Source organism: Xyrauchen texanus, chromosome 43 (genome assembly GCF_025860055.1).
Source record: "Xyrauchen texanus isolate HMW12.3.18 chromosome 43, RBS_HiC_50CHRs, whole genome shotgun sequence".
Taxonomy (NCBI): Eukaryota; Metazoa; Chordata; class Actinopteri; order Cypriniformes; family Catostomidae; genus Xyrauchen; species Xyrauchen texanus.
The window spans coordinates 4,528,089-4,554,857 of NC_068318.1; the positions used below are offsets into that span (position 1 = coordinate 4,528,089).

General features: G+C 38.1%; 1 protein-coding gene across 1 annotated transcript in view; it reads right to left on the bottom strand.

The window, feature by feature from the left end:
* Nucleotides 1-26,769, bottom strand: part of slc12a2 (solute carrier family 12 member 2) — a 70,480-nt gene that overhangs the window by 14,548 nt on the left and 29,163 nt on the right. Inside the window, exons 3-20 of the mRNA XM_052115636.1 lie at nucleotides 23,003-23,078; nucleotides 22,696-22,791; nucleotides 18,763-18,902; nucleotides 18,514-18,624; nucleotides 18,308-18,416; nucleotides 17,459-17,583; nucleotides 17,291-17,375; nucleotides 17,038-17,207; nucleotides 14,375-14,482; nucleotides 14,091-14,214; nucleotides 13,909-14,010; nucleotides 7,162-7,317; nucleotides 6,957-7,056; nucleotides 5,895-6,006; nucleotides 4,257-4,397; nucleotides 3,892-3,998; nucleotides 3,231-3,310; nucleotides 2,841-2,963 (exon numbers count right to left, since the gene is read on the bottom strand). Coding sequence (XP_051971596.1) covers nucleotides 2,841-2,963; nucleotides 3,231-3,310; nucleotides 3,892-3,998; nucleotides 4,257-4,397; nucleotides 5,895-6,006; nucleotides 6,957-7,056; nucleotides 7,162-7,317; nucleotides 13,909-14,010; nucleotides 14,091-14,214; nucleotides 14,375-14,482; nucleotides 17,038-17,207; nucleotides 17,291-17,375; nucleotides 17,459-17,583; nucleotides 18,308-18,416; nucleotides 18,514-18,624; nucleotides 18,763-18,902; nucleotides 22,696-22,791; nucleotides 23,003-23,078 — 2,065 coding nt within the window. The remainder of the gene's footprint in view (nucleotides 1-2,840; nucleotides 2,964-3,230; nucleotides 3,311-3,891; nucleotides 3,999-4,256; nucleotides 4,398-5,894; nucleotides 6,007-6,956; nucleotides 7,057-7,161; nucleotides 7,318-13,908; nucleotides 14,011-14,090; nucleotides 14,215-14,374; nucleotides 14,483-17,037; nucleotides 17,208-17,290; nucleotides 17,376-17,458; nucleotides 17,584-18,307; nucleotides 18,417-18,513; nucleotides 18,625-18,762; nucleotides 18,903-22,695; nucleotides 22,792-23,002; nucleotides 23,079-26,769) is intronic.

Consider the following 26,769-nt stretch of genomic DNA (forward strand, 5'->3'; position numbering starts at 1 on the left):
CATCAAAATATGAAGCGATGCTCTTTATTGTTACACTGCAAATGTCATTTGGAAAAGACCCTCAGAGCTCAAGATTAGCATTGTATTCAGTATAAATATGACATTATCAACAGCCCCAAAATCCAACTGAAGCTTCACAGTGTGATCAGAAACAATGTGCAGTTGCAGGAAAATGTACTTTGAAAAAGGCTTCAACAGAAGAACATACAACTTCTGGAGTGGTCCTGAGCTCAACTTGATTGAGATGCTTTAGCATGACCTCAAGAGAGCCTTTTTCACCAGACATGCCCAGAATATTGCTACACTGAAGGGGTTTTGAAAAGAAGAATGGTGCAAAACTTCTTCTGACCGTTGTGCAGTTTTAATCCCCAATTACAGTTTGATAATTGGAGATCGCTGCTGTTTAAAGGGGTGCAACCAGTTATTACCATAAGGGTTCACATACTTTGCGGTCCTAATTTGGAAGCACTCTTTATTAACTGCAAGCCTTTCTATTCACTGCGGGAGTTTTCCTTGTTTATTTTCCTCCACACGTGTGCGTGAATGCAGCGCTGCAACAGCTGATCAGATCACACGGAAAAACAATACCCGGACTTATTCACTTATTATTCTCGGCAAATTTAACAAAGCCTACCTCACCGTGAACTGCCAAAATACAGACAGCACATTACATGCCCTACCAGGGACAGAAATATACTGGAGCACTGTCCATGTCCACGGCAGACTTCTACAGATGAAACGAAATTTAGCTCTGCCAAAATTCAGAGACTAGGTAAAAGTCAAAGAGACAGAGAACGGATTAAAACCAGAGTGAACATTTACAAGGTGGAGGACTTTGAGGGAATTTTTGAGGTTTGATTCTTAATGTCTTGCTTTTCGACAGGTAAGCTACACTTTGGTATTGCCACACAAGTTAGCTCATTACTGTCGTTCTACTTGTAATACTGATACATGGAATAGTTACCAAGAACTATCCTTGTGCTGGATCCCCCACAAGGGTGTTGGCAGCATCATGCTGCGAGGCTGTTTTCCAGTGGCAGGGACTGGGGGACTAGTCAAATTGAAGGAAATCTGAACGCAGCTAAATACAGTGATATCCTTAATGAAAACCTGGTCCAGAGTTCTCAGGACCTCAAACTGGGCCGACGGTTCACCTTCCAACAGGACAAATGACACGAAGCACACAGCCAAGACAATGCAAGAGTGGCTACGGGGCAACTATGTGAATGTCCTTGAGTGACCCAGCCAGAGCCAGGACCTGAACCTAATCAAACATCTCTGAAGGGAAAATGCTGTCCACCATTGGTCCCCATCATACCTGACAGAGCTTGAGAGGATCTGCAGAGAAGAATGGCAGAACATCCCCAACTCTAGGTCTGCAAAGCTTGTCGCATCATACCCAAATAAACTTGAGGCTGTAATCCTTGCCAAAGTTAAATGTCTTAGTCAAGTTATCAAAAATATTGTTTTTGCTTTGTCATTATGGGATATGGAGTGGAGATTAATGTGAAAAAAGTAATTTAAAGCATTTTAGAATAAGAATCCAACTTAACAAAATGTGACAAATTAAGGGGTTGGAATTCTTTGATTTCACAGTATATCCATAATTTACTATTTTAATTTGCCATTCATAATGCTTACAACTCTTTTCTGAAGGATTTTATGAAATCCCCATTGTAAAAATAAATGGCTAAAAAAGTGTGAGGACTGTTTCGCTCTATAAACTATAATTAAAATTCTCTGAACCTGCCTGAATGAATGCATCAAACTGTCTTTTTTTGCAAAGTGAATTTTCTGGAAAAGCTTCTTTCTTGAACTCATGTTACATGGAATTTGGTGCACATCATTTAAAGATACTCAACGCATTAAAAGAATATTTTTTCAAACACAAGTCAGTTTTTCTTGTGTGGCCCATATGGACCTTTATCTTGTGAGTGCATTGGCCAAAATTAACTTCACAAATTCTGCTCCTAGGAGGCACATTAACAAAAAAAAAAATGCAGAATTGTATGATCAAAGAACTTGGAATTTGTCACTATCAAAAAGCAGCTGCATCTACAGAATCAGTAAGATCCTTTTTCAAATATGGCAAGATTTTATGGTCTTCAAGGAGCATGTTGTTTCACTGATATTTTGTGAGCGTTCCGAGAGCTCTCTAATGTCAGATGGTGCTGTGAGAGAGGAGATTTCATTCTTCAGTCATTTACATGACTGTAAACATGACAAGCCACACAAACACTCACTCCTTTCCCAGACGAGATGCAAACTGTGTTTGTCATGTTGAATTGGGTGGACAATACATGCAAGGAATCACTAGTGGGTGAGATGTGAAATGTGTTTGATATGAGCTCGGCCCCAATGTCTGATGGAAGATCAGAGGGTCACCAAATAACTTCCGTGAAATCAGCTGTGCATCAAATCACAGACCTGCATCTTCATTTTGATCATTGATGATAATTCATGTTTCAAGGTGAAGTTGGAAATTTTTTCAATGTTAAAATACTTTATTGTATCCCATCTTAAGACAGTTGTAGGTTGATATCCTAGTAAAATGTAAATCACTGTGATTCTGTCACCCTTTCAAAACATTCCTGTTTGTTTGGGTCACCCATCAACCCAACATTTGGGATGGGGCAATCTGTTTGGTGAGCAATGGACAACAGGTTAGAGAAACTTTTTTAAAATGCAGTGATTGTTTTTGAATTTGTGATGCCAGTGACAGTGAAATGACACTTCAACTTTAAAGGGAATATACTTCACTCAATAACTCCACTTTTAAGAACACAATGTAGTCTGATTAACATTCTGAGAAACCAAACAATCATGTAAAAGTGGCAAACCTTTCTGGACCGCTGGACTGTTCTGAACACTTGTGGCCTTCGAGGAGGGTTTGGATGAGTCTCCATCTGAGTCTTTACTCATGTCCACGGAGACCACCACGTCCTTCATACCCGAAGAATCATCTGAAAGACAACGGAAAGTTTTAGCCAGTAAAGTTCAGCAGGTCAATGTAAACTAAAATTCAGTGTGAACAACTCTCCCTGGTTACATGAGCAATTTCCTTCAGCGCTATCACACACACACACACACACACACACACACACACGCAGTGTTTTAAACACTTTACTTTTCCTCTCAATATAGGACTCTGATGTGGTTCGTGGCTTTTGAAATGCCCATTACATGTTCTCCTGTGGCTGTAATGAAGTAGATTCTATCAAGCACAATACCTTGTCCTTGTATGTGAGAAATATCCAGCCCCTCTCTGAGCCGGAGAATGACGACACCGTACTGAAAATCAAAGGCATCGCTACAGACACACAAATAAACATCTGTTAATGTCTCACACATCCATTTACATTAAAACCATTTGCTCATAAACATTGACTAGACATTCTTTATCTGCACATACACAAATAAAATAACCATTAAATCAATCTACAGCTTTTGGGTGAATGTCTAGGTCACATTTCAGAAAACTGAATATGTTGTATTATTATAATACAATGTACTTTTTTATTAAACACTTTTAAATTAAAGTCATATTAATTCTGTTACATTACAGTAATGAGAACTGGTGGTGTTTCACTCAGTGCCACAATTAAAAAAAAACACTGCAGGTTTCTTAGATGATACTGGGATGTAATGTAACCTGGACATGCACTTTACAGGTGTCATGAGTCACAACTATTTTCTCGCTCTTTTAGCAAACACAACAATATAACAATGACAGATTCTACAACATGTTTTGGACTCTATCAACTGGACTCTCATGTGACACATAACCCGGTTTCAGTCAAACAAATCAATCAAACTCATGTACAAAAGATGATCTTTATGTCCGTGTATTAGCATTAGTGACGCAGACTGACTGTAAAACAAGAAACTCACTGGATGACGTTGATGTAGGTCTCTACGTCCTTTATATCTCCAGTGCGCCAGCTGTTTTTGAAGCCAAGCACTAAAGTGTTGGGTCTCAACCTGCCCAGACCAGCAGCCTGTAACACACGCACACACACATCCACACACCCACGAACAATCTTTCCGAAATTCTTTCACAGTTGGCCAAAGGTCTATTAAGACCCACCCTGATCAGTGTGACAAATAAAACAAGTTCAAACCATACAGTTCTGTGGCAGAACGAGAACATAAGTATATACAGTTGGTATGAACACCCCTTGAGTGGAGAAAAGAAAACAATGTTTTGTGAGTCAGACAAATAATTCCCCAAAAACAACATGTTTTTTACTACACACCTGAAGTAAGAACTGTGTTCCTTGACGGAGGTCTTCAGCCACGACAGGGGAGTAAAAGGCTTTGGAGTTGTTGTTGAGGAGCCATCGCTGGTAGCGCAACGTATCACTGTTCAGCTCTTTGAAGTTGGGCCTGCGGGAACTCTGTGAACCATTACAGAACATTAAACAAAGAAGATAATGAACTAATTATTCTTCTGCACATTCACGGAGTGTAGCTCTCAAATGACTCGTCCAAACATCTCTCCATGGGACTTTAAACAGAACTCTATAATCACCGTCCACACAGATTTCATGGAAATTTCAATCTTCCAAGTAAATGTTCCAGTAACCCAGAGAAACAAGAAATGATTGTTCCACACAAACGGCTCGACTTACATGCTCTGCACAATGTTCTACTTTCTCCTAACTGAACAACCATGACAGAAATGTTCCAAAATCAACATATTGGTTTGCCCTGGAATACCAATCAGATTTTAGACTTGGGCATAGGGCTGAGGTCAGAACACCCAACATCGTTTTTCTGATTTGAGCTTCTGGTTCCTGTGAGGGGTTTAGCATGACAATGCTGGTCCAAACAAGCAAAGGACATTGTGCCAGGAACATCCTCATGGGTCTTATATCGTTTAACCAATGCATTTCAATGAATTTAACAGTCATTAGGAATTACTGGAAAATGTCAAAGGAATTTTACTTTCTTTTATTATATGAAGGTCAAAATAAACTAAATTGCAAACTTTTCTAAAAGTGCCTGAAGTTGAAGAAAAATCCATACGTTATATATAATTCAAATAAATATGAACCTATGGATGTGGGACCCATATTCTACACGGAGCGTCTATTTGCACCCTGGTGTAAATAGCATCTGCCACACAGTGCAGCTATTTGCACCCCAATAGTCTGTTGAAACCACAGGATATGTCAAACCAAACAACAGATGTCGGTCGATGCAGTGGCGTGAGTAAAGGCGTTGTGTGAATGTGTACTGTTGTCCTAGTGACCGCCATTCGAATGCGTGACTTGTCCCACTCTCCCCCCCCCCCCATCCGATTTCCTGATTCCACTGTTATATTTCCTTTAACACTACATAAAAGAAATACAAATGTATATTAAATGTTGATTTGGTCACGGTGAATGTCGAGGAGTGCAGAGTAGGGTTTGATCTGGAAGCGGGGTCTGTCGATAAAACTCGTTCCCACGGCTCGCCGCCACTTGTGTGTGTAGATCGCATCACTGAATTACTTCTATTGTAGTAGCCGTGTTGTTGTTTTTTTAGCAGAAACCATAGTTTTAATACAATTAACAATGGTGTTACAACAGTAATATGGTGGTAATATAGTAACCATGGTTAATTACAACAAAATACTGTAGTAAAACCAAGGTTATTTTTTCTAAGGTAAGGTTACGTTTAGGTGTAGATGTTAATGTAGTGAATTTGTGGGACTCACATAAACACACGGCAGTGATGCCCATACTGTATATTTGTATTTAAATATGGGTCAAATAATATCTGCCACTATTTGCACGGGTGTAAATCCTATATTTTATAGTCTCTCTTAGCCCATGACTGTGGAAACCCTGAATCCAATTCAAATGATAACATATATGAGACGTTAAACCAGGATGAGTTCAGATACTCACGATGCGCACGTGACCGCACACCATCAGACCCACATTCTTGGTGAAGGCGTGAACCAGATGCAGAATCGCTGGACGTGAGTTTGGAGCTCCAGTCATCACCAAACACTGTGGCCTACATGAAAACACACACACACACACACACACACATGGTTCAAAGCTTCAAATCCTCAAGACTTTTTAAAAGTGTCCAGTGGAAGACATGCCAGTAACTGTGACAGCAGCGCAGATTCACATGACCTCTGAGGTCAACTCTCCAATCAGGAACAGATTACGTTCAGATTAGAGAAACTTCAAAGCAAAAATGTTCGGAGTAGAGGATTATAGGGAGAGCGGAGCGTTTGATTTGGGAGATTTTGTCAGAAACATGAGAACACTGATCCAGTTGATCTGGAGTGAGTCTGAATGAAAATCAGATTACAGTCTGTACACATTAAAACACCATATTTAGCACCCTCATCTGCTGTCAATCACAAGTACTTTTACATTTTATAGGTCAAAGACAAAAAACGACAGTCAGAAAATGACATCTTGAGCACAAACTATGATAAAAAAAATAAATATCACCTTTTTCCTATTTTTCTTTCTTTGCTCAATCAATCCTATTCTAATTTTTACATTAATATCTGTTCACCATAATTATACATTTCAAAAATATTTTACACACACACACACACACACACACACACACACACACACACACACACACACACACACACACACACACACACACCTATGAATTAGACTTTATTGTATTCTCAGGATGGTCACACTACCCACAAAGCATTTTTGTGGTTCTCTCTGTGAATGTTTTTGTCTCATTAAACAGTAGCTGAACTGGAGGAGGATTACACCAAACTCTGTTTCAACATGTTGTCAGAGATCAGATATCTACAGTCCCTTTAATAATACTCTTCTTCAATTATACAGAATGGGAAAGGTTAAATTAATTCACTCACAAAAACATACATGTGAAACAGTATAAAAGTAATAGAGACATGTACAGTTAACAGCTTCTCTGGAGATGATCATTCATTCTATTCATGTCTGACAGAGGTGTATTACCTGTATGTTTTTATATGATCTGCTACACCGCAGAGCTGCAAACTGTGTGTCAGAGCCTGATGATATGTCAAAGCTTGAGTGGACGAGCCCCAGTTCACATCTGAAACACAATGAATGAATCCTTTAAGTATGTGTGATCACATCCGAGCATCAAGACAAAGAGCTGAACCTGCACAACAATGCCACGTGTCACAGGTCATTTCACCTGGTTTCTTGTAGCTCACGTAGATGTAGAGCGACAGGACGATGACGTTGGTCAGGAGTGCCGCCCACCAGTTGATAACAAACATAACAACACAGCACAAGATGGCCCCGGCCAGAGAAACCCACATGTTGTAGTACTTGAAGCTTGGCCTCCATCCTGCCAACAAACATACAGAAGAACACTTACACAACCCTAGTGAATACTGCACAACTGTGGGTATAACACAGAACAGACCAGAGCTAGAGCTGGGTGAAATTTCTAATATTTACAATATATTTATTCTTATTTTGTTTGGTGCTATAAAATGAACCAACAGCATGAATATCGTAATGATTTAAATCATCAGGTTTCCTAAATACCTCGGCAGTATGCTAATGTTGCACATACACCTCGTGTTACGACTGATGAGTGTGAGGGCATCAAGACAGCAATGTTCAATAGCAGATCTCGTGTAAATGCCATTTCTGTAAATCAGTTCAATCTGTCGTGTCTAATTGCAATTCCTCTGACTCCATGATCAGAAACAGCTCCATGTGGCAGTTCCCTTACGATTCAGTGCATTTGACATTGTGTCACCAAGCTGATACTATAGGGTGTCCTTCTACACAACCTAGTTGAAACCTTTCTACAATAATGATAGCATTGTCTATGGTGTTTAAGCCCCGCCCTTTTAGGCATGAAGCTGACGGCACAAATCCAGATGCGCAAACACCATTCCTCCAAATTTTCAAGACAGCGATTCATTTCTCGTCCAGAAGCCTTCTTCTACTTCGACCTACATGAGTCAGCGGGAGCTCTCCTTCATTGTTCCAGCGAACATTTTCTCTGACTCGCCGCTTCACGTTTCACTGGTGAACGGGCCGCTTCAGCATCTAGATTCCCCCACAGCACTTCGGCTGGAGTTTTGTATCCTTTTAAGCTATTGTTGATATTGTGTGTATATACAGTTGAAGTCAGAAGTTTACGTACACCATAGCCAAATACTTTTAAACAGTTTTTCACAATTCCTGACATTTAATCATAGAAAACATTCCCTGTCGTAAGTCAGTTACGATCACTACTTTATTTTAAGAATCTGAAATGTCAGAATAATTGTATAGAGAAGAACTGATTTCAGCTTTAATTTCTTTTATCACATTCCCAGTGGGTCAAAAGTTTACATACAATGTTAGTGTTTGGTAGCATTTCTCTTAAATTGTTTAACTTGGGACAAATGTTTTGGGTAGTCTTCCACAAGTTTCTGTAATTTTGGCCCATTCCTCCAGACAGACCTGGAGTCAGGTTTGTAGGCCTCCTAAAATCGCACAACACATAATGTATGTATTGGAAGTGTGCACCCACCAATTCAGATTCTTTTTGTGTGCTATGGAGGACTCATGAAAGGAATGTCCATCTCCAAGCAAAGAGTTTCACACCGAATCGTTGATGGGACTGCCCTGGCTTATGAGTCCCAGGGTGCAAATTGCCCAATTGGTGTTAAAGTACACTCAACTTCACGAACGAACTGTGTGTCCTTACAAGACATATGTTTTGCAGCAGAATGGTCTTCTCAAAACACACTCAAGGTTTTGAGTGTCTAGGTTTTACAATCTTGAAGTACCATCTCTCTCAAAGCAAGTCATCTCTGTCTAGAGCGCTTGCCATTTCATTGGCCAAACATTTACTTATGCCCCTCTTTTTTAAGTATGGGCTCCCTGTCTTTTTACACAACCGCCTGCATTCAGAATGTTGTATTTCCCAAAAGTCACAGTCACTTTCATTACAAAAAACTTCCTTCCCTACTGGGTTCAAGAAGGGGTTAATTCATACTATACAACCATAGTTCATATATTATATATGTTGCAGTGTTCTTTTGAGAAATTGTTTCTGCTTATTGTTCTTGGTGTTGAAAAATGTAATGAAATATTGATCACAAAAAAATAGTAGTATTGTCAAGGCAACGGTTCAAATTACATGATGTTGTAGTGTATTTGGGTGAATTTGGGGCCCTTAACATGCCTAAAAACTTGTAGCGCCCCCTTGAACATGGGCATGTAAGTGGGACCCCTTTAGCACCCCCTATTTTAACCTACAGTCAGCAAACTTGGTACATACTGTATATTGTTCTCATTAAGCTGGATAACTTTCATAATTCCAGTCATTAGCTCCGTCCAACAGGAAGACGACCATTTAGAATATTTTGAAAATTGCAGGCTCTGAACTTTTAAATACTGCTAAGGGATTCATGTGACTGTCACCAAATTTAGGCAATATAATGCCAAGACATTGAAGATACCAAATTGCGGTCTGATTTTTGATATATTGAATGGTGTTTTCATGGCGAGGCAATACATTAAATTGTAAAAATTGTGAAGGAGTGTCTCATATCTTCTGCAGGCATTGTGTGATGTAGGTCACAAATTAGCTGTATGCTTGGTAATGTGGGCTGATCACATGGATGTGTCTATTGTGGCTCACGGTCATAGCGTCTCCAACTGGCAGCAGGAAGTGTGGCACTATTTCGATATCTTACATGACATTATCATAGCCACAAGTCAAATAACAAAATTCTTTTTGGACTGCTCAAGGGTATTCCAACACTTGACATAATTACACACATTTATTTCATTTGCCACACACATCAAAGTTGTTAACAATTATGTCTGAGCAGAAGGTAAGTCATGGTGTCTTTAGTCGACCAAATGCATGTCCATCATTTCCGAAAGCCACCAGGTGTAAATGGACCCATCATCTCTCCCTGCATCACCTCAGTCTAATGATGGACTACACTCTTGAAATGGAATACATCGACTCTCAATTAACTGCCAATAAACTCTTCATCAGCCAAGTAACAAAGGACAATTGCATCTGTGTGAACTTCTGCAGTTAATCCAGGATGGACTTCAAAGACATTAGTCATTAATCTTGGAGTTTTAACTCTTTGTTTAAACACTGTCCATTAACACTTACTTATTTTACTAATTTCAAACCACGTCTTGCACTGCACACAAATAAGTAATATTGCATTATATTCATGATGTTAGCCAGAGGGGAACTGGCCCACACAGTGAGTCTGGTTTCTCCAAAGGTGATTTTTCTCTGTGAGTTTTGTGTTCCTTACCACAGTTGCTTCTGGCTTGCTCACTTGGGTTATGAATACAATTATTATTACTATTTTGTTTAAAATTACAATTGTATTTATGATTAATTTGTATTGGTATTTTTCCACCTGTTGTCGTAGAGTGATTTTTAAGTCACTGCAAAATGGACGGGTGGAAGAAGTTGAAAGGAGTAAAATATTTGGATTTCGTATTTTGATTTTATTTTCATTTTGTTTGAAGTGTAATTTAGAAATATTTTTGTTTCAATTTTATCATGTTTCAAGAAATGAATTGAATTGTTTAAAATCAAAATCACTGCTAATACTTGCATGATTTGTGTCAGTTGATGGAAATGATTAATAATACTCACATTCCCTGTAATTTAACAAAGCACACATCCATCCTCTATGCATATAAAAAAGGAGCATGTCACAGAATTACACCCGACAATCAAGGACGCATTTTAATGCACAAAAGAAAGTCATTTTCAGTTCATTGGATAGTCCATTTACACTACCAACATCGTATGAATGCTGTTTTTGTTTATATTGCTGGTGCTTGACAGAGAATGGACTATATAACAGGATGCAGATGGTGGAATAAGTGGAGAAAACCTTTAAATTAAATCACACTTGTGACAGCCCATTAGCGTTATGTGTGAGCAATTTCACCAAACCCCCCTGCGCCTAGACTTAGCGCATGATTGCACGAAAATACCAAAATGTATAATCATACCCACTGTCTTTGCATTTATAAATCAGCATAGCGCTGCACTTAGCACTCTTAAAATAGTGCTATGAATGACTTGTGTTGTGAATACGCCGTTTCCTTAATTTCGGTACACGGAACGGAATGCCTTAAACGGTCTAAACGTGAGGAATTCACAACAGTCACATGTAACAGTAGCTCATCCTTCAGTAGATTTGTTAAATGTTATAATATCAGGTGATGATATGACACGTTTAAATAATTTTAAGTAGTTCATCCATATTTCTAAATATTTAAATATTTGGTTAAAGTTTGGTTATGGTTTGATATTTTGCACTAAATCATCAACTTAAATGTTATTTTTGTAGACAAAAATGATATGCCAGAATGAATTATTGACTAAATTTAAAAAGGACATGGTCATAGAGAAAAAACTGAAATATAATTTAAGCAACATCACCCAGCTCTAAACAGGGCAACTAAACAGTTTAGATAAACGTTGGGATGAAAGCAACAATAGTTCTTTGTTATTGAATGTGCCAACTGTGCCATTCCGCTGCATTACGTTACTGTGTGCGACACAAACAATGGCACACGACACCCGACAACTGATATCTGCTGGTGAAAGACGGGAGTCTCTAAAGCTCCATCTTTGGTCATCATCACAAGCACATGAGTTCTGTGCAAGACATTTCATACCAGGTCATTAAATATAACAGAGCTTCTCGACGTTCTAGAGCTTTAAAACACAAATCAGTTACATCGACAGACAATGAGTTTATAAAAGCATGAGAACACAACTAAATTAAATGCGTTAGCACCAGTTAGGATACATAAGAGAGGTTTCTTTAACACAGAACACGTACTAGAGCAGTGGTTCTCAAAGTGTGGGGCATGCCTCGTGGAGGGGGGGGCGCGGAAGACTGACCCGTTCTCAAATCACTCGCAAAAGATTTTGTTGTTTCAAAGGAGGGCATGACCAAATACATTTGAGAACCTCTGTCCTAGAGTAACAGGAGTTTAGTGGAGTCACGGTTACCTTGTAATGTTACAAAACCACATGACATAAAGGGTACAGAAGAGTATCTGTCAGAGATCTCAGTGTGAGAGAAACTACTCGTACCCTTGATGTTCATGCAGTCCTGTGTGTACAGACTCTATATGAAGTGACAGAAGTAATCATATCTACCTGCACGTCTCCTAGAGCTTTGGAATCGAGGGAAAAACATAAACCTTTTTACACAAACAATACAGAAATGTGTCAATATCACAACAACAACAACAAGATGCCATTCAGTAACATTTAGATGTCCAGTGCTGTTTGAGGCCGCACATGACACTAATACTTCACAAACTACTGGAAGAGGATCCAGAATCATGGTGAGAAAGAGGAAACAATCTAGATTTTTACATGAACTGTAGTGTCGACTGCATTCATCAAAATCAAAAGTTTAGCTTGTAAAGGTTACATGTTAAGCCAATTTATTATCTCTCCTTAACGGATAAGAAATGTCATTTTCCCAACATCTACATACCAAGATTTGGTTTCTACCACCTCACACGAGTGATTCAGGCTAAATCTGCAACTCTGTTACTCCATCTGTGTGGGTGGATTTTTTAGAAATACGATTAACTGTCCCTTTTCACTCTTCCTGGTTTTGGATCGCAGAAGTAAATACTGCAGGGTGAACTGTGATAGTGGTGAATGGCAAATCTAATCTCTGCTTCCCCATTTGCTCCAACATTTAAAGAAAAAGCCACTTTTGTATTTGGACAACTTTACAAAATGAAAATGTGCGACATCAGAAGAGAGAAGATGCCAAATTGTCTGCCGCCCTCTCAGCAGATGTATCAAACCGCATCGCATCTGCAGTAACTTGTTTTTTTATCTTTTTTTTCAATATAATTCCAGGGTAATATAATAAAGTTTAATGTTTTAAAATACACAATTTTCAAATTGCAAAACTAAAGATTGCTAGATTAGGATGCTAAATAAAGTGGAAATGCATCACTACAGTCTGTGAAAGGGGTCTGTTGTGTTTACTGGTGTGGGCGATAAGCAAAAACAGTCATACGTGACGCTCTTGAAATGTGTGGTTGATAATGTATTTCACAATACACACAATTTTATGGAAACAAGATTCAAAGATTATGGAGGTTCTTTTTTTATTTAAAATAATTTCCAATGTATTAGTAGACATTTTACACATAAAAATATATATATTTTTTTTATTATTAGTCTTGTGCATTGTAATTTAATCGCTTTATCAGTACCAACTTTTTTAAATAATATTAATAATATAGGCTATATTTAATCTCCTCTGCATCATTTTTTAATCCAAGCAACAAATCAGCTTATCTCTTTAGTTGAACAGAATTGTTTGCTTGATTCTATTAAACATTTATAATAATAATAAACAAAATTAAATAAATTCTCTGTTGCACATTAGTTTTGATTGTGTCGGATAATCATTTCAACTGTAATCTCGGATTAAAACACGCATTCTGTACCATGCGGCAGTATTTGGCATGACCACTGATAAAGCGGATACTTGAAAATGTTGACCCGTTACGCATTTCTAGCGGTTTATGGTTTTAAACCAGTATTTCGCCCACCACTAGCATTTATTTAAAATGTGTTGCTTAAAAATAGAACAACACATAAATAAACATACCTCTTTTCAATTTAAGCACCTTCAGAACAAACTGACTTATTTGTGGAAAGTGGCAGAAATGAAAATATAATAAATCACATAACTAAAAACTCAACTTAAATGTGTCACATGTTCAAGTCTGACCCCAGGGGTGTTATGAAGCATACTGACACTAACATTTGATGTGTGTGTGTGGACATGATACAGCCTGTGTTATTTCATCACAGCCGACATGTTCAGTCAAGAGCTCAAGATAATGACGCTGAACTCTGATAGGACACTTAAAACACTGAACAGTATCTTACCAGGGGAGTTCGCCAGTGAAGCGTGAAACACAGAGAAATTGATGAGAGCATATGATGCCAGGAAGAAGTTTGAAATGATCGGGGCGATGATGTTCAACTCCGCTGGAGACATGAAAACATAAACATTTGTCAGTGAGGGCCTCTCCAAAACAACACAATTTGATAAGTTGATTTCTGCCTACCAATCAGAATGAAGGCCAGAGCGATGCCAAACGTGAGGAAATACCCACGTAGCGGCTCGTTGTTTTTGCCGTAGCCCTTGGCAAAGCCCGCGATTCCAGGGTAGATGTTGTCTTTGCATAAAGCCTGAGGAGAAGACACATTCAAATCGGCAAACCAGCAGGACCTGTTTGAGACATCTACTGATTTTTCACACGCTGGAGCGAAACACAAAGTGGTCTGAATGATTGACTGAGATGTTGACGCACCGTTCACTCGTGAGGAACTCTCTCATACAGACACTGACCTGGAATACTTTAGGAGCGCTGACGAGTGATGCCAGGGCAGAGGAGAGGGTGGCAGAGAAGATGCCCGCAGTGATAAGAGGACTGAAGCCAGACACCACACTCATCACCTTCAACACAAACACACTTGATTACAGTGCTTGTGCTCACACAATGAAACATCTGCAGTTAAATCAGCCACATCACTAAACACAGACTCGATCATTTCAGACTTACATATGCCGTTTATTTTAGTTTTTATAAACTTTAAAAAAATTTAAGATTAACGTTTAAAAATCTCCCATTGACTTTAGGTTGATAGAATGTTTAGCATTCTACAGTACCACCGTTGTAACAAGTGCATACTAATTTGTGATTGGTCTTCTTTCCATTATCTACTTGCATACTGAATTGTGAAAGGCTTTAAGATTGTTCACATCATACAGGATGTAAAAAATGTGAGATGAATCGCAGGCGTATCATTAAGCGACACGAATAAGAATAGTAGAGGGAATTATTTATTTCAGATTTGATTTCTTTCATCACATTCCCAGTGGGTCAGAAGTTTACATCCACTTTGATAGTATTTGGTAGCATTACCTTTAAATTGTTTAACTTGTGGCCTTCCACAAGCTTCTCACAAGATGTTGCTGGAATTTTGACCCATTACTCCAGACAGAACTGGTGTAACAGAGTCAGGTTTGTAGACCTCCTTGCTCACACATGCTTTTTCAGTTCTACCCACAAATCCAGATTATCAGGGCTTTGTGATGGCCACTCCAAAAAGTACATTTCGTCTCCATGTGCACTTTCAAATTGTAGTCTTAATTTTTTATGGCAGTTTTGGAGCAGTGACTTCTTCATTGCTGAGCAGCCTTTCAGGTTATGTCAATATAGGACTTGTTTTACTGTGGATATAGATACTTGTCTACCTGTTTCCTCCAGCATCTTCACAAGGTCCTTTGCTGTTGTTCTGGGATTCATTTGAACTTTTCGCAAAAAACTATGTTAATATCTAGGGAGACAGAATGTGCCTCCTTCCTGAGCTGTATGATGGCTGCATGTCACATGGTGTTTATACTTGCATACTATTGTTGGCACAGATGAACGTGGTATCTTCAGGTTTTTGGAAATTGCTCCAAAGGATGAACCAGACTTGTGGAGGTCCACATTTAAAAAAATGTTTTTTGAGGTCTTGGCTTATTTGTTTTGGTTTCCCGATGATGTCAAGCAAAGAGGCACTGAGTTTGAAGATAGGCCTTAAAATACATCCACAGGTACACCTCCAATTCAGTACACTTCCTATCAGAAGCTAATTGGCTTATAGTCTTAAGCTTTACATAATTTTCTGGAATTTTCCAAGCTGCTAAAAGGCAGTTAACTTAATGCATGTAAACTTCTGACCCACTGGAATTGCTATAGAGTCAATTAAAAGTGAAATAATCTGTCAGTAAAAAATTGTTAGAAAAATTACCTGTGTCTTGCACCAAGGAGATGTCCTAAACGACTTGCCAAAACTATAGTTTGCTAATATGAAATCTGTGGAGTGGTTAAAAAATTTGTTTTAAATGTAGTGTATGTAAACTTCTGACTTCAACTGTACTTCTGTTATAGACATTGGTTTAAAATCACTGCATAATGCACACACAATGACTGTTAAGACTAATGTTGTCGACTGGAATTATACTGAATACACATTATTGCAATGAGAAAAATCACTGCAACAATTCGCATTTGGTGTGAAAGGGCCTTTAGAAAGAAGACCTCTCACAATTCAGAACACAAATGATGTAGGAAAGAAGACCAATATGAATATCACTGAATTGTGATTAGGTTCATTGAGGAACAAGGTTGTCCGAGGTGCTAAAAATGAGAACTTAAAAAATTAATAAAACTAGTTTAAAACACACGTCAAGTTTGTAGAAGTCCATACTGGTTTCACAACTTTCTGAAAAACATTTATAGAATTTTCAACAAAAAATAAATAAATAAATTTGATGGGGTTTAAATATGTAAAAAGACATAACCATCAAGTAAACCGTACTTGATTAAATACTTCCCTTGCAATTTGAATACACAAGTGTACACAACTCTTGTTTTCTCAGAGTAACTCCATATGACATGAACATAATGTGCCTTTTCAAAATCATATTTTAAAATAAAAGTTCACTTTAAAAAAATAAATAAAAATAAGATTACTCTGCACTTCTCAAGCCAACATTTCTTTATTGAAGTATTTCAGCTTCTAATGAGACTTTTACCATCTCCAAATGGTTACGTTATATCACACATTTGACTTTAAGCTCCAGAAAAAAAACCATCAAAATGACTATGAACTCAACTGAAAACAGGTTCATCATAGGTGTATTCCAGTCATTGTTTTGTGTAAAATTAATTTGGTATTTTTTTTTATAATTTAATAGATCCAACAAAAAAATTATTTAAAAAGGTGTTACGTCATTTTACGTTAGTCCACTTTCTCTTGCCTTTATTTACCCGTTACCATTAATCTTACCATGTCTGTATACATCACATTGTTGATTCTCACATATAACCAACAGAAAACTGTGTGTGTCCAGAGTGTCATTTACTAAAAGCTTAAACTCACTTCACATTGCATCCACACAGACAACACAGTATATAACCTACAGAACTAAGAGGATCATTTGTGCTGTTGCTGATGTACCTGGAAATCGTGGTGGAGGCCGTACTTGCAGGGTGACGGTGCTCCCTCGACCGTAGGTCTACAGGAAGTGAAGTCATAGCCGAACTTACAGGCTGCATCAGTGCAGTTAATGGTTGCGCTCAAAGTACTGTTTCTATCAATACCTGAAGCATCTCTCACAATACACGCACCTGCGACAAATACAGCAATGCATCACAAACTACCTGAACACCGAACAGCAGAATGATGAGCAGTTCATTCATACAGCATTTACCTGAAGAGATGGCCACACCCATGTACACCACACCTGTGATGAGGATCGCCAGCATAGTTCCTCGCGGGATAGCCATTTGAGGGTCCTTAGGCAAATTAAAAGAGGACGTTTATGGAGACTGTGATTAAGAATATGTGAAGAGTGCTGAGGAAAAGACAGCAAACTCACGGCTAGATCTCCCGAGATGTTTGCTCCAGCCAGAATGCCTGTAGCCGCTGGGAAGAAGATGGAGAACACAGAGAAGAACGTTTCCCCACGAAAGTCCGGACCAAAGTTATCAGCCAAGATGCCCGCTGAATGACAAGATATCATTATAATATAAAACAGATTTCAGATTGTATGAACTTCTACAAGTTTCCAACCTTTTTGACCAATACAATTCTAAGACTTATTCATGATCTTTTCAGGTGTTTGTGATTACCGGATACAGATTTATAAACAAAAAGACAGATTTCTGAGACTTTTGACTTTTTGAATCAATGACCCAAAAAACAAATCGTTCACACATTAGAATATGGCTTGCGAGCAAATCTGAGGGGCCATTCACATAAAACACGCTCTTCAATCACTCTGCTGTATTGTTCAGCTGTTTTTCTATGTAAACCTGCTAGATGGATGTCTTTGGCCATTGCGCCGCACCTCGCTGTTTTCCAGCATCTTGCGTAGGAGTGCCATGCTTTATTTAGATGGCGTATCAGATTGAAAAGATCAGTAACTTTTACAAAACTCATCTTGATACACCTGTGTTGTGTTCTATTCAATGAGCAGCATCTAGCTTTTTTTAGCATAAGAATGTGTTTGGTCTGAATGGCCCCTTACCATACACAAGACCAATATCTAGCTGATGAGATATTTTGAGTAGAGAAAACTACAAAAATGTACATTCATGCATCAGTGGTTCTCAACTGGTTTTCCTACAGGACACAGATTTGTACAAGAGGTGACCAAACACAGTACCAAAATAATTTGGCACACAAAAGAAACAATTGATCTTAAAATTGAAGTACACGTTCACACCATCATAGCCGAAGAAGCCATACTTCTCCTTGGACTCTACAGGGATGAAGGCTCCAATGAAGTAGTTGAATATGGCCGTGACCAAAATGACCAAGAGGAATATCTGAGCCTGAAAAATACAAGAGCGTGTTGACAAATCATGAAATCAAAAAAGGACAGTACTGACTAATGTTCACAGAGAACCGAATGTGTAATAAATCTCTTGCCTTTGCTTCCCACTCCATCCCTGCCACCGAAATACCCAGCAGCAGAATGACAGTAATAGTGCCGATGATACGTACATCATTAATGGGATCCAACATCAACGCACCAGCCGCCTATAAACAAACATCAACACACTTACAACACATACTCCAGCATACATATTAGCATTCATTAGCAGTCATAATCTTCACTAATTAATAATTCATTAATTATAATTACTGTATTAATGAGAATGGGATTGGGTTTCTTACATTGAGCAGCTCCACAACAGTTTCAGCGAAACCCACGACATACATGGCCACCGCCACAGCATTAGCAAAGGCAAAAATCAGCCCAATAGAGCCTCCAAACTCTGGACCTAAACTTCGGGATATCAAGTAATATGCTCCACCTGGGAAAAAAGACATTAAATACAAAAATTTTACATTAAATTTAAGGTTTATTTATTGTTGCTTTTCCATTGCTTTGAGCCCCAAACTATTATGCAATTGACACACAATCAATGAACAAATTCACTTCAATTTGTCAGCAAGTCTTGCACTTTGACCCACATTATGAGTCTGCTGAATGTGAAGTGCAGTGTTACATTTATTACTTTATTTTATTTGCACACTTAAAACTTACACACCCATCATTCACAAAGTTATTATACGTGACTCACAAAAATCCTGTGCATTTTCCCTCATTACTGCATCTTCAGAGAATTCTGAATAAAATGAATTGTTTAAATATAAAGATAAATTGTGAATATTTCATGCTAACTGGACAATGGTTGTCTCGAATGAGAAACATTCTGGTGTAATGTTGTATATTTAGAAGAGGAGTGGGCCTAGTACTGAACCCTGCAGTACACCAGCGGTTCATATGATAACGGTTTATGCTACCAATGAGAGTTTAGTACTCTTGGCCTCATTTGACACATTTTACCATGTTTATATCCATTCTGCAGAATGTCATATATTTTTCTCTGCAATCAGTGCAGAAAATGTGAATAAAGATCACAATGTGTGTTTAGCACATGAGCACAGACTTGAATGAGCATTTAAACATGTTGAGTCTTATTTGGGAAAGTGGGGGATGAAATTATTTGCTGGAATTCCAGGAAAGATTAGGCCTAATCTCACAGATTAACCACTGCACACATCACTGATTGAAAACAGGGGCACATACAGGCTGAAATTCATTTACAACATCTCTCACGTGTATCTAAACTATCATACACACTACAGACAGTCTAGTTCTACATACGATTGATGCTTACAATTTAAGATATTTCCAAAATATATGTCCAGATGAGTGTGAGAAACTAGTTCTGCAAATTATCTAAAAAGGGGACAAACTAAATATCCATGACTACCTCAAACAAACCCAATCCTACACACACAAAACCTCCTGTGATTGGTTTAATGAAAACTAACACCTCCTAGGGTGCTCATGGAAAACAAATATCGATTTCACTTTCACACAAACCAAACACAGAAAATTATCAAGAGTTATGGTCCCGACTCTCTTATGAAGCTCTGAAGAGAAGCACCACGATCCATTTCTGACCTTCAGACTTGGAACGGCCCTCACAGACACCCGAGAGAAAAACACTCCTATGAATTTCCACACAAGCTGTGAGAACTACGAGTGACACGCAGAGAGCTTTTCTGCCTCTCAGTTTAATGACGAGCGTTCACACATGTCCTCACACATTCACTCAGATAAGACCGTTACAGTAGAAATCATTTGAGCTGCTGTGATCCAGAACATCAGCCAGTAGATCCGAGACATGAACATGCTGCCAAATATCTGTCCTAAAGAGCCCAAAACTTCAAGACACAGTCAAAACTATCCAAATGTGAGGAAGTGCATTCTACAGAATGTAACGTACTGAAACTTGGATACTTTTGCTCTATAACAAAACTGATCTGTTACTGAGTCTTACAGCAACATACAAACTAATGGTGTCCTTCAAATGGATTTTAAACAAAAGAAAATTACATGACATTTGTATTCAAGTGTGTCTAAATTACTGGCAGAAATGCAACATTGAGTCAAAGCATGTGTTGTAGAGTCAACTGAACTACAACAATAGGATAATTATTTACTGATCATGATTAAGTGGACAGACATGTTGTCAGGTTTATTAGACTCTATAGGTGTCATTCTGCAAAATGTATTCCCCATTATTACATGGCAAACTGGAATTTTGGATTCTGATTGGTCAATGGCGCCATCTAGTTGTCTGATATTTAATCAGTAACAACTGCAGCTCCATATAACAGACCGCTCATCCGGGTACTGTGAGCAGTCTCTCCTACTTCACATAGCACTCTGCAATCTCTACATTACTCTTATAAAATAAACTTAAATCAATGTTTCATGTGCATTTATTTATTTGGCATTATAAATAGTCTTGTAATAAGATGCATAGTGAGCAGTCGGCAGTTCATTAATAACAAAATAAACAAAAACAAAACTCAGAAGCAAACCAGAGGTTTCTTCTTAAATGACAATTTCAATGTAAATCAATATTTTATGTCCATGCATTTATTTATTTGGTTAGTAGCCATTGTAATTAGCAGGAGAAATGTACAGTCAGCTGATTGTGTCGCAAAATAAACCCCTTCAGGTTGAAACAAATGTCTCCACTTTGCATCTGGGTCCTGATCACCCTGTTGGGGTTTATTGTGTGATAACAATTGGCTGACTGTACTCAACATCTATGTAAATAATATAATCTCAAAGAATAACCGATTCCTTCCTGATGCCAACATGTTATTACAGGTATTGTTGTATCTCAGCATTCAACCCAAAAACCAACTTGTGTCATGCAATTTATTCACTCTTAAAGACATTGCTTGTATGAAATGTACTTTAAAATCACCTTCTCAAAATGGAAAAAGGCACCATTTCACAGAATAACGCATGGACAACTAGTGACTGAATCTCATTTCACTACAATTTACAGAAACACAATCCACTGGCATGCCATGAAAACAACAGGAGAGAAGATGAGAAGCAGCTGTGCTTGAAAGTTTTATTGATAAGGACGAAGGAAAAGCAAGAAAGCAACATTAAAGTGGTCCAAAAACAACTTAATTTTTATCACATATATCATCATCGATCAGCCACAACATTAAAACCTTTTGCCTAATATTGTGTAGGTCCCCTTCGTGCCGCCAAAACAGCGCCAACCCGCATCAGAATAGCATTCTGATATGATATTCTTCTCACCACAATTGTACAGAGCGGTTATCAGAGTTCAAACCAGTGGCTCCTGGGATTTTCACACACACAACAGTCTCTAGAATTTACTCAGAATGGTGCCAAAAACAAAAAACATCCAGTGAGCGGCAGTTCTGCAGACGGAAACGACTTGTTGATGAGAGAGGTCAACAGAGAATGGCCAGACTGGTTTGAACTGACAAAGTCTACAGTAACTCAGATAACCGCTCTGTACAATTGTGTGGAGAACAATATCATCTTCTGATGCGGGTTGGCACTGTAGTGGCAGCACGAAGGAGACCTGCACAATATTAGACAGGTGGTTTTAATGTTGTGGCTGATTGGTGTAAATATGAACTTGAGGGAAGTGTGTCATTTAAGCATCACTAACGGCACCACTTATATGAGGCCCGACTGGGTGGCTCAACCAATAGCATGAGTTTGGTGTGGGGCTTTTGGTTTTACTGACCAATGGAGGACTGGGGAGAGTTTAAAACTTGCTTGAAAATGAGTCATTACTTTTGTAATTCAGTTGGGTTCATCAAATACAGTTTTACTTTGAGGCAGTATTTGTCCCCTGGATTTGATTTTCAGGGGCATTTTTTACCTTTGAGGACATATATCTTTTCTAACCATTTAAAATCTAATCAGGGTCTCATCCATTAATGTGAAATTCTCAACTCAGACTTTATTATTTCTTACCTTAAAAATAAACCATCAACTCATATTTATGCCATTATTTGTATGAATAGGACTATAATAGAATATTAAGGACTATATCAGATGTTACAAATTCAAACACAGAATTCATTACTAGGGCATTATTTTACCCCCACATTGTGAAATTCGGGGGCATATTAGTTCTTTTTGGTAGTGTTTTAGTCTCGAGCCGCCCTTAAGTTTGGACCCTGCTAAAAATGGTTGTCTGAATCATACAAAAAACAGCATGCATACAGTGGCATCATTTCTACCTCCTCGTACAAAGCCGTTGGTTGCGATGGCAGAGGTCGAGCAGCCCGTGATGGAGGTCACAACAGTTGCCATTAAAACGATTAAACAGGAATACGCTGTGGACATATAAACATGAGCATCATCACTTGCTCGTCTTCAGAAAAACAGTCTGGTATCACATGTATATATTCAGAGTTCTCACAGTGCTGTTGCTAAATGAGCTCGTGTTTGAGAGTTGAGCGTCACATTCAGCGTGTGCCTGATACATGACAGTGGCTCGATGGAAAACGTAAGAGCTCATTCACACGGCCACCAAATCAAACCTACCGATTCCTGCCTGTCCCACGATCCATGTCATGCGTATGAAGAGCATCACACCCCATATGTTTAACATGCAGCGCACCTGCACAGAGGAACATGACAGAAACATTGAGAACCAAAGCCATTTGTCAAACCACATTCACTGGACACCAATGAGCACAGGACAGGAACCCATCCACATTTAAAGGAATGTTCCAGGTTTTTTCGCTCCATCCACAACATTGGTGGCATGATGCCATTACCACAGAGTAACTACTTTTCTAGGCGGTTACATTTTACAGATGTAATTCCTGTGGGCGGAGTTAGTTTCATGTGAACTGTCTAGCATTGTATCATGTAGCTCTGCTCAATTAATTGAAAAAGAAATTGAGATTATATTTACAGCTGCCACAATTAACTAACTGATGATTATAGCATTAAAGTTTACTCCTGTTGCGTCAGAGGTATCCATTTACAACGGTTTTTGCAGCTGTTCAGAATTCTAGTCCTTACCACAAAAATGTATTTTGACTCGTCCCTCCTTTTCTTTAAAAAAAAAAGCAAAAATCTGTGTTCCAGTGAAACACTTACAATGTACAGTAATCAACATTATACCACAAATACTGTCGATTGAGCTGAACTTGTATTGAACACAGAATATTCCTATAATACATAAGCTTTACGTTTCAAATCTGAGTTTGAAGCAAAAAGCATAGTGGTAATTTGGAATTATTTTGGATTCGTTAAATGCACTCCAAAAATCTGAATTTATCCACAGCATTGGAGGCATGAAAAAAATAGAACATTCCCATTATAACCTGTTGATCAATGTGTGTAAATTAATTTAATAATTAAATTACAGGATAGTTCTGTCATACAATGAAATAGGCCAATGTAAAGTTGATTTACTGATGTATAAAACAGCAATAAATAATTCCGCTTGTTTTGGAGCTGTAGCTTATATCAAGTATATAGCATGAAGTTGAACAAAAAGGGTTGGAAGTTAAGGCAATATTTAATTTATCTTCTATTAAACAACCTCAATAAACTGATTACAGTCTAAAATTAAAATAAACCAACAATTCGATTTTCTGCAGAATTATGCAGCTCTAGTAGCACGTGCCATGTGAAAGTCACAGGATTTACCGGCTTTATTGCAAATATGTCGTCATGATGTTTAATGTTGAAGTCTTATGCTTTCATTTTAAGTGTGTACTTCAAGCTCGTGCAACCCCACGTCCACATATGTTGGCTTTGCTGTACACAACGCATACATTTCAATGAATTAAACCCCACTGAATACAGTTCACAACACTACACGGTCAATTAATGGTTAAACGTCTGGTGCACCACTTCATGTGAAAGAACATCATGCCAAATCAAAAGTGCCCCTGGCAAGAACCCTTTTTGGATTGAAACCTGTTTGGTTGTAAAGAGCAGCGTCTCTAGTTGTGATTGATATGCCGCTTTAAATCATTCATAATGGGTTTCACACATTAGCGTGCTGACAAACGTGATGTCCACATATGTGGAAAATGGGACCTTATTCCATCAAAACTCCAAAAAACATCTTCGTTATATTGAATAACATTATTTTGAACATTCTGTGGGTCATTTAGTTTAATATTTAATTTAAATATAAATTGTTATATTTATTATGTTATCAGTGAACAATAAGGTTCTATTCATTCACATTAGTAAATTCATTCCAGTATATTTATTGTGCATTTTCACACTGAGAATAAATGTATTCAAGAAAAAGCTGAAACATTTTGCTTTCAGAGGTTTTATATGAGTTAGGATGAAAATAAGGTGCATTTCTAACTGTTCTGAGACCAGTGCAGAGAGACAGCACACTGGAGGTTAAGTCATTCACTAAATAGTAATGATGCACTAATACAACTTTTCCTCTTATTATTTTTGGCATAATCAGTTTCGAATATCTTTACATTATTGTGTGGAACTAACACAAACCTCTAACTAAACCTCTAGCTTATTAAGAAACACTTTATTGTTAACTAGTATATTGGATAATGTAGCAGCAAATGCAAAAAAAATGTTTGCTAAATTTTTTTAACTTGTATAAAGGATTCAGATCTCTTTTTTGTTAATTTAGTTGTAAGATATCAGCTCACTTTTCATTCACACAGTTGTTTTTTTGGAACCCATTCAACTTAAATATTATTAGCGTTTGCAAACAAATGCTAAAACCTTCAGTATCAGAGCCGATACAGATCCAGGTATCAGATCGGTGCATCCCTACTAAAGAGGGAGCAAGGGTGCATCCTATATCTTTCTGTGCAGCTAAGTGCATTCATTCCGATCAAAAGTTCAGGCTGCAGATGATTGGCAGATATTTAACAATGATAATCAGTTCATAGATTCAGAATTTTATAACACAAACTTTTATTTTAACATGGTTGGCTGTGATTGGATGATGCTGGCCATTATTTTTAATAAGAATGATTAATTCAGCTATATAGAAAATCAGCTGTAATGTTTGCAACGTCTCAAAACATGAATTACCAACACTCCTGGAAACAAACTATTTGATGAAAAAAATCTAACTTTTTATAGCTTGGTATTATTTTTAATTTCCCAACTTATTCCCACTGTCCACATATGTGGACCAAAAAAAAAATGTAGGGAAACTTTTTCCTCTAGAATTTGTCATTTATTTTTTTGCTTGTTTATTAGGTGCTATAAGTTACAAAAGAAAAAAGGGAACTGGAAAATGCACACAGCTCAGGTCTCCAGAGATTAATGTTTATTGCCTTCCTGACAGATTTCCATAACAAACGTATTACTGGTACCCTGATGTTTAATTATTTTCTGTGGTGTTCAACATGGACACAAACGCACTGAACTGAACTCATACTGAACCCAGAACATCCCTTTAAACACACATCGCCGTTCGAAAGCAATGCTTTCAAACATTGATTGAATTCCTGCCGTGGTTTGAAAGACACTTTGGATGAACATGGAATGAAGGACTGAATGAATCAACTTTCATCTCTTTCAGAACATGCTGTCTTGTAGACCGTATGAGAAGCTGCTTGGTGTCACACATTCAATAGACTGGGAAGGTGAGCGTGAGGACAACTTTAAGAAAGAGGAAGACGTGTCAAAATATTGAGCAGGACACAAGAAGCAGAGCTCGACTGTGAACCATAAAGCTTCAATTCCATGGAAATGAACCTGCTCGTGTGTGTGTGTGTGTGTGTGTGTGTGTGTGTGTGTGTGTGTGGAAACTGTTCACGCATTTGAGTAGAGCCACGTCTTGTCGAGAGTTTCAGCATATTAAACATTACAACCACATGATAATTTGACATTCAGTCTCTAATAGGAGCTCTCTACGAGCAGGAGAACATGACGAACTAATAAAAGAGCAATTATCACTGACAACAGAGAATTCACATTCATGGTCAACATTACATTCATATCATCAGCTGCTGATTTTCACCGCATTGTGCAAAAAATGACTCTGAAGTGAGTAAGGCTTTGTTCAGACTGCCACTAAAAATCTGATTTATTGCATATCCAGATTGTATCCAGATGAGTTTTTAAAGTCTGGACAGCAAAAAAACCCCACATGAAATCTGATTTATCAGAATCCGGTTCAAACCACTTCGTGAGGTGTTTCAAATGCAATTGAAATTTTTTTCAGATGCCTCTCAGTCCGGACGCTCTGGCCGCTCAATTTGGATTTCAAATGGTCTTTAGCATCACTCTTAACGTGACACACAACGATGACGTCAAAAATGGGTGACTGCAGCACAGAACATCCCATATTT